The sequence below is a fragment of the Molossus molossus genome, unplaced genomic scaffold (assembly GCF_014108415.1).
Source record: "Molossus molossus isolate mMolMol1 unplaced genomic scaffold, mMolMol1.p scaffold_m16_p_3, whole genome shotgun sequence".
In the NCBI taxonomy this organism is placed as follows: Eukaryota; Metazoa; Chordata; class Mammalia; order Chiroptera; family Molossidae; genus Molossus; species Molossus molossus.
Window position 1 is genome coordinate 30,976,876 of NW_023425366.1, and position 16,218 is coordinate 30,993,093.

The window sequence follows — 16,218 nt, forward strand, 5'->3', positions numbered from 1 at the left end:
GCCCAGGAAAGGATAGGGAGACAACCACAGTGCCATCTGCCATTGCGATGATGTTTGACGACTGCAGTGCAGAAAATGTTTGTACCTATGTCACCGATACTCTAGTCAGGACTCCTCTCAGCCCTGTTACTGCATCGTAAAGATGGTGCCTTTTTCTCTGTACTCAAATCAGCACCTTTGAGGCCAGTGCTGAGGAAAAGCAACAGATTGCCTCTTGCGCTTAAGAACTCCTTTTTGGGGTTCACGATAGCTCTTCTGAGACAGTGTTCCCAGCCAGTGCTCCCACTCCGTCTCCACTCGCCTCTCTGAAACACCCAGCACAGACGCTCACGGTTTTATCTGGGGCTCTGTTCGGGGCAGGTGGAAATACTGCTCTTGGTTTCCTGGGGAAAGTCTCCTAGCAAAGGGAGACCTGTGTCCCTTGGCCCCAGGCAGACTCCCTGCCTCACGCCTTTCCCGGCTTCCTCCGAGTGTCACTGTTCCTTAGGCCCTTCCCTCTGGTCTCCAAGGTGACAGCGCAGTCAGTAGATGCTTTAACCCAGGCGACCGGACAGTACAGTACAGCACAGCCGATGGACACCCGCTCCTCCAAGGCAGGGCCACGTGGATCGATTCTGGTTTCAAGCATTCTTTCCCCTTGTCCACATAAGGAATTCTATTCGTCAGGCATCGTGTTCTGCTTCTGGATAACAACGTGCAAAACAATAGGGTTATCTGAACTACAGTGTGTGCCCTGGAGAAACAAGGTCCTGGGTCCCTTAGCAAGGACGTCCAGTCTGTCTCGAGTCCAGATCCACCGTGCGGCCCAGCGCCCTCGTGCCCTTAGGCTCCAGGAGGGTGTTCCCTTCTGTGATGACACCGAGTCTCCAGTACCCAGCGCCGTGGTGCCACTAGCGCTGCTCAGTAAATGTGCATCCGTGCACAGGCCCAGCAGCGTTGACGTGCAGGGAGCCGCATACACGGCTCACCACGCCCGGCATTCGTGCTGCCCCTACCTCGGCTGTGCCGGGCTGAGCTCTCCAACCAGAATCACCGCTTCGACGGAGATCCTCTTCCAGTCTCACAAAACTCCGCTCCTTGCAGGGCCGGCGGGTGTTAAAAGGAAGAAAAGACCCCCAGGCCTCCCTTCCCCCAACCTTAGCTGACATTCTAAATCATCTACATTTGTTGTGTGCCCACTGCTGTCCTTAGTCCTGGAGGTTCCCCTGAAGTGTGGCCATGCTGTCCTCACACTCGGCATCACTCTTAGAACCCACGGGCCTTAGGTGCGGGCCTGTTGGCCCACCTCCGGTGGAAGGAGGGGCCGTGTGCGGGTCTGTTCGTGCATGCCATGCAACGTGAGAATTATGAAACCTCAGCTCTCCTTTGATGTCTTAAACAGTAAGTTTATATTTAGCCCTAACACCCCTCAAAGCCTGTCATGTCCAGCCTGCTGAGGGATCAGCCCAAGATGTCTCCTCCTGGTCGCCCTCTTTGTGGCCGTGACTGTGGGGCCACCGTCCCCGGTGATCTCAGCTTGACAGGGAAACCCCAGGTCGCTGCATGTTCAGTCCTTCCCAGGGCCCCGGCAGGGTCCACGTGTGATGCTTGAGTGTGGCCTCGGGTGGCAGATTGAAGCCACGCTCCAGACGCCGGGCTGTGCTCCTGTTCTCATGTCTACAGGTGTGATCACCACCATCCAATGGCTGTGGGTGTACCTGGGTAAGTCTGTTCCAACTTACACGTTAACCTGTAGTACAGGCTGTCTCCTTGTCACACCTTGTATGTGCCTCACACCTGGCACTTACTCAGTCTTCCTCAGATTTCTGTCAGCTCCTCAGGGGTCATTAGTTTCTCATCTCAGGTAAGGACACGGAGGCTCAGAGCCTATCTCGGGTGCCCGTGGCCACCTGGTTCTCGGTTAGAACGCGTCTTCTGTCTGTGGCCCTGTTCTCTTCCAGCCCCATGAAAATGCCTGGCTGCCACGGATTTGTCTGCCGCTCTCTAGTGAGGGACGAACTGTGACTAAAAGCAGATTCTCTGGTTGTCCCCATGGCAATACAGGAAAGGGCCCTAAGGAAGCAGACCCCCAAAGGGAGCATTTGGCGGGAAGGAGTGGTGAGAACATTGGGCGTGGGGTCCAGTGCAGCACCTTGGGTGTTCGCTTTATCTCGTGCCCCTGCTCTGCTGTCCTTGACTTGAAGCCATTATTTGACAAGTTCAGAGAGTCCCAGGCTCTCCAGGCGACGTCAGGAGCAGCCCTGGGAGGACTCACGTCCCTGCCGGCGGGTTCTTCCTGTCCACAGGACGTGCTCGGCTTCCTTGGGGTTGCTGCAAACGCCGGCCACTTAGAAACAAGACAGCTTGTTTCTGTTTTCCATGCTAGCTTCTGTGAGCCTCGCTGGCCTCGGGGACCGCTCTCCGGCCCTTTCGTCTTCACCCGGCCCTCACCGAGTCCTGTACAGTGGGGATGTGTCCCTCAGCCACTGAACAGGCAGAAAGAGGAGGCGTTCCAGAGGCGACACAAGGCCTCCTCGTTTGAGGCATGCTTGGACTTAGTAGCTATTAATATATGGCGAATAAATAAATGAAACCAACTAACCAACAAATACACCCTGGGGCCCTGAGTATTAATTTATCCAGAAGTGACCTGGCCACTGGAAAATCAGAGAATCTGATTGTTCGAGAGTCAGTGAATGAAGACTGTACCCAGTGCTCAGAGTGCCTTTCTCATAGCCTCAGATGACTGTCCTGTGGTGTCCCCATGCTGTGGGAACATCCCGGAGTGCATGGGGCTGGTTCTTGGATCGAACAGAGTCATCCTAACTCGCTAGCTGGTTTAAAAAGTAAGCACAGTTGGTAATGGGTTCAGTTTTCTACATGCCACATGACTTGGCTCCTCTTTTTCTGTTAATTCCCAAAAAGGCACGAGAGCATGGCGTGATCTGAGGAGGGTCCACAGAGCCAGGCAGGGCTGGATTTACAAATCTGGACCCCACTGAGGAGGGCAGCTGTCGTCTGCCTGGCTGCCGGGGGCTGTGGCTGTCCACCCACCAGATCCCTCCCTGCCGTGAGTTTGGAGGGTGGATTAAGAATATAGTTACTCATGAGTTCAGCAACAGAGAAGTCCAGGAACCCCTGCCAATCATTCCAGGTATTTGACTCTAACCTAAGCTGTGTTAGTCCTCCCAGGGCTTTTGACCTTTGCTGCATCAGAGCCCCTGAGAGACCCCACTGGAAGTCCTCGAGAGCAATGAAACCTGGCAGCTCTCCTCTTTCATTGTTGGGTTTTCCACAAACCCATCCCAGTGACAGCTGGTCCCTTCTGAGGCCAGCCACCTGGACTTCCAGAGAGAGCAGTAGCCCCAGACCAGATAAGTTTTTGGTGTCTGCAGTTTGATTTAATATTAACACGTACTTCTTTGTAATAGGAATTCTATGAGCAGTTGTCTTGTCAGATTTTCTTTCTACTTACACAATCATTTTCCTTTTTTAAAGCTATAGTACATGTCCTCTAGAAAAGACATCCTTTGTACTTTGAACCATGGACACCCTCCTCCCCAAAACCCACTGGTTATAAGGGGTTATAAGAGGTGCTCCTGAAGACAGCCAACTGGAGGCATCACAATGTAGATAATAAACTCTGATACGTTAGCATGTGTCGGATCAACATTAACTATTTGCTGGCACTTTCTTCTCATTGAAATCCAAAAGGAAGATGCTGGAACAAATGTGTTCAGAGTCAAAGATGGGGTCGTTTTATGTGTAAATGTTACTTACTGAAATGAAGTAACACTTAGAATATCTAAAACATATATGATAGTTGTACAGATTGTCTGATAACTGTGCACAATGTTCCGGGGCTATGTGGGAGAACAGAGGGTTTCCCTGCTGTAAGGAGCTGGCCGTGAACAGACTTCCTGGGCAGCACCTAGGAGCCTATAGAGTATCACCAGGTGTTGTCTGATTCGGTGTATTCAGAGCTGGCCCACCTACAGCCAGTGTCTTCCAGCTGGAGCTTTGGACCTAACTAGCAGGTGGGATGTTTGGGGTTTTCCCCCAGCATCTTCTACGTTGCCACATGGTAACACGCGCGTGCGCGCTTTGTTTTTAAAGCTTAGCCCTTACCTGTAATGATAATCTACATTCTTCCTAAGAGGTATGTTTTCTGAAATATTTAGAACATGAAGGAGGCCATCAGTTTACTTGCCTGCTGAGAGTGAGGTGGGCATTGGTTCAAATTCTTTGGCACAGTGACGACCTTTTCTCTTTGTAATGCCTTCGAATTCTGCCCCATGGTACCACATGGTGTTAGAACAGAAATGAGAAAAGTCAAGGTGCATACCCCATCATTCCTCAAAGAAGCTCTAAGAAGCCCCAGAATTCTCTAGTCTTTAAAAAAAAGAATTCCTAAATTACATTGTTTAAGACAAAATAGCAACTTCTGCACTGTCCTAATATAGGTATTTAATTCAGTATTTATTACAGTTAAATGGGACATTGTCAGGGTGGCGGTATTCTAAGCACACTGCACACTGTGTAGTTTCACTGAACTCCCAACTGTTCTATGAAATAGGGATTGTTCCATTTCACAGATGGACACTGAGGCTCAGAGAGGCCACATCTCTGGGACAGACTCAGAACAGCCTGGACTAAGGTTTGTCCTGACGTCACAGCAGCCTCCGGTCATTGGGTCTGATCAAGGGAACAGAGAAAGCCATCCCTGACCCTGACGCCTGAGGTTCATTCCTTTGTTCCAAGACCAGTATGAGCACAAGCTCAAATGTTTTCCCCCAGAGAGTATCTTTGTCCATGCACTTTAAATAAACATTATAAACTCTGTATACCAAAACTAGAAGGAATTGGGGTTCAGATTATTTTCTCTCGGATTTAGAATGTAAAGCACTTGAGTTGTATTTTACTCACCTTTAGTCAGACTCACCGGACAATTACATGTCTTAGGGGGACACCCTTGCCCTAAGGGGCCAGTAGCCCCTGCCTACAGAGGACGCCAGCTCTCATCATGCTCAGCGTGGACCGACTTTGTCAGCCCGAGAGCCACCAGTAAAGGACCTGCAGCGCCACCTGGTGGGAAAGCTCTCAGCTTCTGACATCAGCTGGAGAAGAGAAACAACCTTGACTGTCAAGCTTGGGAGAAGGACATTGAAAGAAATGTGTGGATGCAGTCGAGTGAGAGGTTCCCCTCTGGTCACCAGCCACGCTAATTATTATTTCGGTGTCTAGAAAATTAATAACCCAAATAAATGAACACCAAGCCAGAAAGCTATAGCAAGAACTAAAATGGCTAGAAAGGATTTGTTTTTCATCTATTCCCTAGGAAACGTATTTAACATCACTTCAGGTGGGAATATTTCTTCCGTGGATTCCATGAAAACACAAAGCCACAGGTTTAGAGCGGAGTCAGAAATAGTGGCAGAGTCTGCTTCTAGGTCTCCACAAGGGCTGTCTTTTCATAGGGAGGGTCGGCAAGAGGATGGCTTTTCCCAGGTGTTCATCATGCGAGCTGGGCCGCACCCCGATCACCCCCCCCCCCAGCGCTGTAAGAGAGGAGGCCCCCGTAGACCTGGCTGACTGCTAACGAAGGTAGATTGAGTCGTCCCCCCCTTCCTTCTGTGTACTGCACCCCAGCATCATGTCTCTTTTTGTCACACGTGGATCTCAGCCTAAACGCCGCCTTTCAGGGTCCGTGTAGACTTCCCTCTATGTGTTAGTTCCTCCAAGTATATTTAACAGAGCCCCGGCCCCCATTTAAAAGTTTAACCCCCAACTTCTCACTGCCTGAGCTTGCTGAAGACAGTGGCTGTGCTACACCTCTGTGGCTCCGGGAGAGCTCGGTCAGCCCTGGCAAGTCCTGTGGGTGGCACTGTAGCTACGCCAGGCACAGGGAAGTGGTCAGCCCATCAGTGGTGGGGGTGCACTGTAGGTGTTCCCATTAGTGAGGCTGGATTTAGGGGAACGAGCATGCCTCTCTATCCCCTTGTGGCCGAGCACAGCTTCCCCGAAGGTGGTGTGGTCTGGGAGCGGCTCAGTACCCTAGTGAGGAGGCTGTAGGTTAAGTGGGCACTTCTGTCATTGGGCGTCAGGAGAGAGAGGCCCCTTCTCACAGAACTGTGAGCTGCTTGTTGGAAAATGAAATTGAGACTCAACTCAAGTCTCTGGGCCTGACTATGAGAGACCTGCCCCCTGACTCACAAGCAACTTGGACTTTTAGGGAGATTTTTAGAGGAAAATCCCTTCTGAGCACTCACATGCTTTCTCACCAGGAGGAGGGGGTATCTCCCGTGATGACCACCTGCAGGTCCCGCATAGCCTTTTCTGGATGACTCAGTGGTACCGATGACCTCATAGGAGGGAAGCAGAACTAGCTAAGGTCAATTTAGACTGCTCAGATCTGGGAGAAAACACATCGCCTGGGACCTGCACCAACAGTCCAGGTCGCGAAGTCTGAGGACACAAAACGTCAAAGTACTGTGATCTCTGCTTTTCCTACTGATTGCCTATTGGACTGGCAGTGTTTTAGATATGTTGAGTTGAATAAAATATATTGACATATATTTCAATAATTGCTGTTTCAGAGTTCAGGGGAGTTTTATAAATATGAATTCTGTTTCCCAGCCCGGAGAACTTCCCTTTAAAATTGAGATCGCCAAACGTGTCCTGAGGACATCTGCATTCCCCAGGGTCAGCATTCATGAAGCATCTCCTGGCGTTTTAGTCCTGCCTGCCTGGAATGCCATTAAAGCATAAACTTTATCCATCAAGGAAATTTATAAAATAAGTAATAGGAAACTTTTGTTCGGGACACAGGATCCTGGTAAGACTTTGACACGATCCTTAACGGAACCCTGGAAACACGCAGCAAACACGGGGGCCGCCCAGGCCAGGTGTGGTGAAGCTGCAGTTTCTACTAATGCAGAGGAAGTGTTACCCAGGCCCTAGTCCCCCCCAGTTCTTCCTCACTTGCAGTTCCTTTCCTTTTAAATGTGTGGTTTTTTAAAACTGAAGAGGCCTGAGGATGTGGTGAGGGCAGGAGTGATATTTTTCACTGTCTCTGTATCCTGAGAGAACGTAATGTTGCATCTTCAAAACAACAGCTGTCAGAATGATTTTCATCAGATTAAATAAATCCTCAAAGCCGTGATCACAGTTTCTAGTATCTTGGAAATGTAGGTTACGCTTTGCACGGAGCCCTAATGGAATTTAAAATAACGCGTGTTTTTGCAAACACAGCTTTGCAGGCAGACTCTTCACAGGGGTGTCTCGTTTGTGAATTTTGGTTTAAGCTACCATAGTTCAAGGAATTGAGAGTTTTTACTATATAAATGTAATAAACAAATATTTATTACATTTATATGGTGAATGTATTAGATGCTATTAATTGTGGATTGAAAGAGGCAGTGAGCTCAGGGCCCTTGGCCAGGCTGATGAGAATGTGCCTGCAGCACACGCCACACAGAGCAAGAGCCGAGTGCACAGACATTGCTGTGGCATGTTACACGGCCAGCCTCCTGGCGCCCTCTCGCTGCGTCCTGGCCATCGGTCAACGACCTTTTCAGTTTTAGACAAGGGAAGAAGGCTCTTTTGGGCAGCCAGGGGAGTTTGTGTCATAAAGACCTTGAATGAGTGATCAATACAGATTGATATTCATTGTTTCTTGATGCAGAGAAGCTTACTCTTACAATTATTTGGTAAATCTGAACAACAGTGAGATACCACTCCACGCACTACTATCAAAACTCAGACAATGACAAGTGTGGTGAGGACTGAGACACTGGCACCCTGGCAGCGCAGGTGGGGGTCAGTGCGGCGGCTCCTCAGATTAAACATGGAATCAGTGCACGGCCCAGCGGTCCCGCTTCCGAGTGTCCGCACAGAAGAACTGAAGGCTGGGCTCGGAGACATGCTCATAGCGTCATTAGTCACCATAGTCCAAAAGGCGGAAACAACTCAAGTGTCCATCACAGATGAATGGATAAACAAAACGTGGTGTATCCACACAGGGGAATACTACTCAGCCTTAAAAATGTAAAGAAATTCTGGCACATACTACAACATGGATGAAACTTGAAGGCATTATGCTCAGTGAAATAAAGCAGACACTAAAGGACCACCATCGTAGGATTCCACTCACATGAGGTACTAGGCCAGTGCAATTGGCAGGACAGAAAGTAGAACAGCCGTTACCAGCGTTTAAGGGACGGAGACTGGGAGTTACTATTGACTAGGTAGAGTTTCTGTTGGGGATGATGAAAAACTTGGGACTGGATTGTGGTGGTGATGGTTGTGGAATAATGTAAATGTACTTAATGGCACTGAATTGTACAATTTAAAATGGCTTAAAGGGGACTTTTTTTAATGTTGATTTGTTGCTGAGCTCGCTGAGGCTCTGAAATGAACCTGGAAGGGAGGAGAGAGCCTGCACTCCACAGGAAGGTCGTTCAGCAGAGCTGACGCAGGTGGAGTCTCCCCTGCAGCCCAGTGAGACCGAGCGCACAGCAGTCTTTGATGTCGTTCAAAACAAAACCGGTGCACTCCTGCAGCAGGAACCTCTTCTCCAACATGCTGCATCCGTAGGGCCATTTCCTTTACTCTGAGTCCAGCAGGCTTTTCTCTGATACTCTGTCCTTTGATGAGCAGAATCCAAAAAGCCCTCCAAACTCAACAGCTTAAGTACTGATGAGTCAGAGCGTGGTGCCTCTGTGAGACTGGGGTCAGCGAGGAGAGTCATCTTCACGAGCCATGTGGACGCTGAGGTCTGCCCCCGCCCAGTCTCTGACTCCTCTTAGGGAATGAGCTGGGACTAGGGGGGGGGGCGTCCTTGACCCCCGAGTCCAGAGTACCCATAGCCATTCAGCAGTCATGCTGTGACGGTCATCTTGAGAGGCTTGCTTGAGGGAAGACACTAAAAGTGGGTGCCAGGAAAATTAAAGCTGTGCCAGCCCCTGGGCACAGACAGCAGAAGTGAGGCTGCAGCTTCCACCTGCATGTTCTGGTGTCTGAGCTGGAGCACGGTCACTACGACCTCCTATCACAACCACTCACACATTTCCCAAGACATACTCGAGTCAAGACCTAGAACCCAGCCTTGTGGTGCTTAACACAGAAGACACCCGGGGCTGGCGTGCAAAGGGTTGCCTCTGGAGCACACTGAGGCCAGGGCGGCCACCAGGTGAAAGTGCGGGACCCTTCCCCGATGCACACAGGGGAGCAGGTGCTGGGAATAGACCGCTGTGGGGGCCACTGCAGGCTGCTGTTCTGCCTGCGACGGGGCCACCTCTCCTCCCAGGAGCCAGATGCTCCCCCTTCTCAGAGCACTGTCTGCTCATTAGCTACAATTGTTTTATTCAGTTCTGTACATAAATGTGTGTGTGTTTTATACACATAGTAACAGAATTAGAAGTGATTTTAACTTTTTTTTTGCTTATCTGCTTTTCAGCAATACATTGAAAGTATATATAGAGACATTGCCCTGGCCAGGTGGCTCAGTTGGTTACAGCATCATTCCCATGCACCAAAAGTATAGAGAGAGAAACAGGATATATATTCATACAAAATATATAAAATGACCCAAGCTTTCTTAGCCTCCCTGTGGGGCGCACTGGGCAGAGGAGCTATCTCCTCCACTGTGTATCTCTTCAGACTAGACTCACTCTCTGTGGGCAACTTTTTTTAAAAAAAAAACCTTCCCCAAGGATATTTCTCCATTTATCCTCAGATACAGTGGGAGAAAGGGAGAGAGAGAAAGAAACAGCTCTGTGAGAGAGACACATCGACTGGCTGCCTCTCGCACGACCCGGACAAGGGCCGGGGAACGAACTGCAACCGAGGTACAAGCCCTTGACCGGAATCGAACCCACAATTTGGGCCAATGCTCTAACCACTGAGAAAACCAGCCAGGGCTCTGTGGGTGATTTTCTCATCAGGCTCTTGCTGCAGGAGAGCGAGTGTCTCTGTTTCCGCCTTCGGAGCCTTGACTTAGGTTACAAAACCGATGAAAAGTGGAGATGACAGCAGTAGCTCAGGGTGCCTACGGATGGCAGGACTTACTGGAAGGTGATGCTGCGTAATTCTCAGAAAAGAATCATCCCCATTTCAGGCTCCTCCTAGATTTTTAAAGGAACATTAAACAGTTAAGAAACTGTGCCACCATTTCCATGTTTCTCCAAAACATGTATAAAATGTGAGAATCCAGAACACAGTTCCCAAGCTTTGGATGCGAAACACTCAGCCATGAATGATACCCGGCGAAGCTCCCCGTGGGCGCTGCGCAGCGGTGATCCAGGCTACGTGTGGATTTGAACAAATCCACACATTCTGCAGAGGGTTTACACGTAAGCTGAGCTTGCTCATCTCTGCCTGGCTATTGATCCTGGGGCCAAATCATATTTGTGATAAAAGGAAAAAAGTCCAGGTCAGTTAACCACACAACAAAAGCTAAATAAAACCATGGGGACATTCCTGTGCTGCTTAATAAGACTCAAAGTTTCTTAATCTCATGGAGTAGCAGATATTACTTGGGGGAATTTCAGGTGTTTGTGCTAAACTCTGGGATTTAAACAACAAACCTTTCTGAACATGGGTACATTTGCCTGCAGCCACGCAAAGCTAAGACAGGCAGTGTCTTCAGAGGACCCAGCAGCACAGCTGGGGGAGGCGAGCCGGCAGCTCACAGGTGAGTGCCGCTCTGTGTGCCCAGCAGGACCTGCCCTGAGCACATCTGTCCGCCTCCTGGAGCTGCCCCTCACGCCCTGCCTGCTGGGCTGGCCTTGTAGGCACCTCGAGCTCCCAGGCCACCTTACCTGCGCTCAGGCCACTTGGAAGTGTGCACACTGTGTACTATCTAGAACTGTATTCTGATATCTTAAAACTGACACATGCAGCCATTTAAAAATGCATAGAAGAGCATATGATAACAGAAGTATGCTCACTGTATCCTCAGTACAGAAAGCAGATTACAAAACAATATAACTCTTTCTTTGTAAGAAAAACAAAAGAAATTTAGTAAGAAAATGAGAGTGTCTACATATCTGTAGAAAGACTGGAAGGATAGCCAGTGTGTTAACAGTGATTCGACCAGGTGGTAGAATTACAAGTGATTCTAACATGTTTGGTTTGTCTGCTTCTGAACAGTGAACATGTATTACTTTGGCCCTGTATCCACCCCCTCAGTTTTGGTGACAGTGAGCAAGCTAAGTATGATATAAAATGTTAAAAATAGCAGTAGTGCCCTGGCTGGTTTGGCTCAGAGGTTAGAGCGTCAGCCTGTAGACCAGAGACCCGGGTTCGGTTCCTGCTAAAGGCACGTACCTTGGTTGCAGTTTGTCCCAGGAGTGAGTGGCAGCCACTCAATGTCTCTCTCATCTCTCTCTCTCTCCCTCCCTCCCTCCCTCCCTCCCTCTCTCCCTCTGGCTCTATCTGAAGATAAATGCAAAAAAAAAAAAATAGCAGTAGCTTCAGAAGGACCTTACATTTCTACTATTTGGGGTCTCGCGGGGGCCAGGAGCTTCACATTGGCTCTGGGACCTCGCGCGTCAGGCGCTGCTGGAGGCCAGGGGCTCCACAAGGTGTGTGGAAGGGGACCCTCAGCCTACGGGACAGGAGCCTCCCCGAGTCCATCAGTGTGCCCCTGATTTACTGCTTCGAGAAATGCTAATGCCCATAATCTCCTGAAATCAAAACCACTGGGCATGCCCACGTTACAAACTGAGGATGAACCAAAGACCAAAACCAAAAAGAAAGCTTTCCCGCCACTCACCCGCTGTTTGCTCCAACCATTTCCCTCTCGCTCTGTGCCTAGACTCACCTCAGGAGAGGACTGGCCGCACGGGTGTCCTGAGCCCAGCGGCCAGGTGGTGTTTGTCACAAAACAATGAACAATGCAGAGGGACCTGTTGGGCCCTGGCTGGTTGGGTCAGTGGTTAGAGCATCGGCCCATGGACCAGAGAGTCACAGGCTCAATTCCAGTCAAGCACGTACCTCGGTTGCGGTTTATCCCCAGCCCTGGTGGGGGTCAGGCAGGAGGCAGCCAATCAATATATCCCTCTCACACCGAAGTTTCTCTCTCTCCCTCCTTCCTACTCTACCTGAAGATAAATAGAATAATATCCTCGAGCGAGGATTAAAAAAGAAAAAAAACAGAGGGAGAGGTTTGCTTCCCATTCTCCCTCCTAGGCCACTGCTCGTTCCCCTCCCCCACCCACCGGGTCGCCTGCTCAGCTGTGTTTTCCCTTCTTGTCTTGCAGCCCGCCTAAACCCACCGTGTTCATCTCCGGTGTCATCGCCCGGGTAAGAGCCTCCCTCACACAGGGCCTCAGCATGGGGTCGTCGTCCCTTCTGTCATCAAACCCATTCTGTCGGGGCCAGAGGTGCTGACGGTGAGGAGCTCTGGACAGTGAGTGCGCCGTGCACAGCCTGAGCGGGAGCGCGCCTCTCCCCCTTCACCTGTGTCCCTTCTCTAGACTTGTCCAGGGGCACAGCCACCCACAGGTCAGGTGCTCCAAGAGGCCCCTCTTCTGGTGGGACCCAGCATTTTGTAACCACAGACCTCCCAGCAGCTAACTCTTGTGGTGAGGGGGACATATTAACACCACCCACAGCTCTGTGGCTCAGGGTTCATCTGCGCACTAGCATATGGTGTGTAAAGAAAATGTCATTGCCAGGGACAGCTCCCCACAGCCATCCAGAGACACCAGGATAGGCAAGTGGCACTCTCTTACATGGGAGAGAACTAAGTGCAGACCCAGTTTGAGATCAGCCCTGGCCAGTTGGCTCAGCCAGAGCAGCCATGACTCCAGCCTGCCCAGGTGGGTGGCCCCACCCCGTCACACAGGTACTGTAGGCACCTGGTGATCCCTCCCTCCAAACAGCCAGTACCTGCTCCGGGACTTGGAGGTGCTGTCTCACACTTCCGCCCTGCCCTGTGGGTTTCCTTCCCGACCCTGCACTTGTTTCTGTCTGGCCCCAGTTCAAAAGAATATGAGAGCAGCTGTAGCAGAGGAAAGGCACCCAAACACACTCAGTTCCTGGTGAGTCAGGTCTCATGGCAACCTGATCTCATGGCGTGGGGGCAGAGACAGCGAACATCCTTACCTTCTGGGGGTGCATAGGCCTCAGTGCCCCTTCAGCTCCACAGAGACCTTCAGGACCCCCACAGCCCCAGGAGACAGGCTTCTGCCGGCCCACAGGTCCCCATCCCATCACCCGAGCTGCAGGGACACAGAGGACAGAGGACTGGGCTTTTCTCCTGCGCAGACCCAGTTGTTCAATGTTGATAAACCTATGCACTCCTCTGTCTCCACCAGGGCGACAAAGACTTTCCCCCGGCGGCTGCCCAGGTGGCTCACCAGAAGCCCCATGCCTCCATAGACAAGCATTCGTCCCCAAGAACCCAGAACATCCAGCAGCCTCGCAAGTGACCGGCGAGGACCCGCCCTCCCCAGCAGTGCCTGGGTCCCGACACTCGGCATTTCCCCAGCAAAGAGAACTGCATTTTCTTCAAAACACTTTTCCCTTCCTTTGTCTTACATTTCCATGTCAAAGCTAAAACAGACCCCAAGCCTTGTTCCGGGGAGTCCTGTTTGGTGCCTGGGGGTCACTGCCATCCGCAGAAGTGGCCGAGCCCTGAGCAGAGTGCAGCTGCTCCCAGTTTAGCTTTAGATCTATTTCAGCACCTGCCTGATTCCCGCCTGTGGTCTAAAAACAAGAGGGCGCACATGAGGGAGGGCTGGATTAGGGTTAGGAGGAGAGCTCAATCATTTCATGCTTTTTAGTACTTGGACAATAAATACAATCTTAATACCTAAGGGAGCATAAGAAGAGGGTATTAGTTACAGGGGTGGGTTTCAGAAAGCCAGAGCGAAGAAGACTTAAAACTAACCACAGGGACCGTGAGTGTCACTCCTTGTGTGACGAGGGGTCCCTGTGCAGGGTGACGCCAGGCAGTCCCAGGAGGACCAAAGAAAACCTTTTATCTTTGAAGTGGCTTTTATTCCAGGAGTCATGTTGCTGAAAAATTAGAGAGGTAGTTTGCCCAAAAGTAGTGCTTCTGGGATGAGATCGCAGGGTGGGTCCCGAGCCCAGCGCTGCCGCGCCATCAAGACAGGCTTCACCTGCGTGTCTCCTCACTCACCGCTGGAGGTTTGTTTTAGTTCTGGAAGTGATCCCTGACCAAGTGGAGTAACAGCCGTGTAGCCAGCTCTGGACCACTGTAGCAAGAGTGTAGAATGCATACAGACAGAATTGAATGCGGGGACCAGACCAAAACCTGCCTTTGTCTCTTTAGCAAGAGATGGAAACACCACATTCCCGTTGAGCTAGAAAAACCTGTTTGTCAGTCAGTCAACTGCCCCGAACTCCTTTGCCGGGTGCACGTTGGCCTGGGCCACGTGCATGTGGGCGGGCGGAGGGGCCCTCTGCACGCCTTCCTGCCCAGAGCCTCGACTGCCCTCTGCTCATAGCTGTGGAGGGCCCCGCTTTTCTGAAAAGCTAAAGGGCACCCTCACTCATGTTCAGATCTTCCCGAGTGGATGCTGCAGGAGAGGGTGCGGCCCGACCGCCCTGCACCCACAGTGGCGACTGCTGCAGGCCGCGGTGTGCTGGGCAGCGCGCCCGCCACCAGCCTCGGGGCCATTGTCCAGTCCACGGCTGCGGCTGGAGACGGCGCAGGCCCCGTCAGCGCCCTGCCCTGCCCTGAGGGACAAGCTGCCCTGCACTCTGAAGGCGGTGCTTGGGCTCCTACCCCGCGACTCGCGGAAGCTGGCGGCTAACCTTCAAGGTGCCGCGTCATCACACCTGGTGGTCTTAATCCCGAAGTGTTGGTGTACAGTGAGGCTGGCTTTTGGAAAGGCACCCTCGTGGGCTGCACTGTCGTGAGGCACACTGAGCAAGCGGCTCCCCGCCCCCCCAGAGTTGGCATCCCAGAAGGGGCGCAGGGCAGGCAGCGCCCAGAGGCCTGTGCCAGCCGTTGCAACTCCACTGCAGAAATTCGGGGGCGTTGCTGATTCTGGGTTTTGCAGCCAGGAGCTCCGTGCCGTTTCCCAAGGTGCATATTTCACGCACTTGTAGCTGCATCTGGCACGCATCTGTGGGCTCGGGGTCACTGACAGCACAGCGTTTTCCTGAGTGAGTTTATCAATTGTTAATTTCAAGAATAATACTGATTATAATAAAGCCACTGCATTTCTTCTCATGGTTTGTGTTTTCTCATATTTCAGAGTTTTCTCTTACATTTTACTAGGGTTGCCAGATGGTTTTTATAGAAACACAAACACTCATGCACGATGGGTATTTTCACAAATTGCACAGACACAAAGTCGAACTATTGGACATGTGGCACTTCGAGTCTAATCATCTACTTTAAAATGTCCTAAAATGGAAAAGCTTGAGGCAGTTGGTTAAAGTGTCTAACTTGGGCCTAGCAGCTGGCCCTGTGCTAGGGGCCCTTTGGGAACAGACTTAGGAAGGAATTAGCAGAAAGCCCAGAGGTGGCTGTGAGCAGCTTTGGACAAGACATTCGCTTTCTTCAGAGGTCTTCTGTAACCCGCATGAGCAGGATGCAAAAATAATCACAACTGTTCAACCTTGAGGTCCAGAATCAGATCACAGATTTGCACTGGGAGGTGCCCCAGGGGTCAGGTGAGGACCTGGGGTGTATTCTGATCTGAATGCTGACTCCCCTGCACGCAAGCACATGCCCTAAGTGTACCATTCTCTGTCCCAGTTCCTTCTCAAACTAGGAGTGGATGCACGTGAGCTCGTGTGTGCATCAGGGAGCAAAAACTGCGGGGCAGCACCTGGGCACCTTGAGAAAGGGCAGGGCTGCGGGGAGGGTCTGGGTGGGGAGGGGAGGCTTTGCCAGACCCAGCAGGTGTTTGATTAATTATTTTGAAAACATCTGCCACTTGCCCTGGCAGCCTGTGGGGCTCTTCTGCTGTTCTGCAGCTTTTTCCAACTACACAGCTGCCATGCTGCCTAAATGCCGCTTCTTACAAACTCAGAGCAAACCTTTCTCCCCAAGACCAGGCATCCTGCTTGCCTCTGCAGTATAAAAACAACAACAAATGCAGACATGTGTGACCCTCCCAGGAGGCATCTACAGTCATATGCTCCTGAACAATGGGGTGAATGGGTGGTGATGGTTCACCAGGAAACTTTGAGTACTTGGAATTTCCTCTATAGCTGTATTAGCCAGGGTTCTCCAGAACCAACAGGATGTGGATA

At 51.1% G+C, this 16,218-nt stretch overlaps 1 protein-coding gene across 1 annotated transcript in view; it reads left to right on the forward strand.

The window, feature by feature from the left end:
• LOC118641837 (death associated protein) overlaps window positions 1-15,187 on the forward strand; it is a 55,653-nt gene extending 40,466 nt beyond the window's left edge. Inside the window, exons 3-4 of the mRNA XM_036279427.1 lie at window positions 12,243-12,285; window positions 13,302-15,187. Coding sequence (XP_036135320.1) covers window positions 12,243-12,285; window positions 13,302-13,415 — 157 coding nt within the window. The 3' untranslated portion in view covers window positions 13,416-15,187. The remainder of the gene's footprint in view (window positions 1-12,242; window positions 12,286-13,301) is intronic.
• The last annotated feature ends 1,031 nt before the right edge of the window (window positions 15,188-16,218 follow it).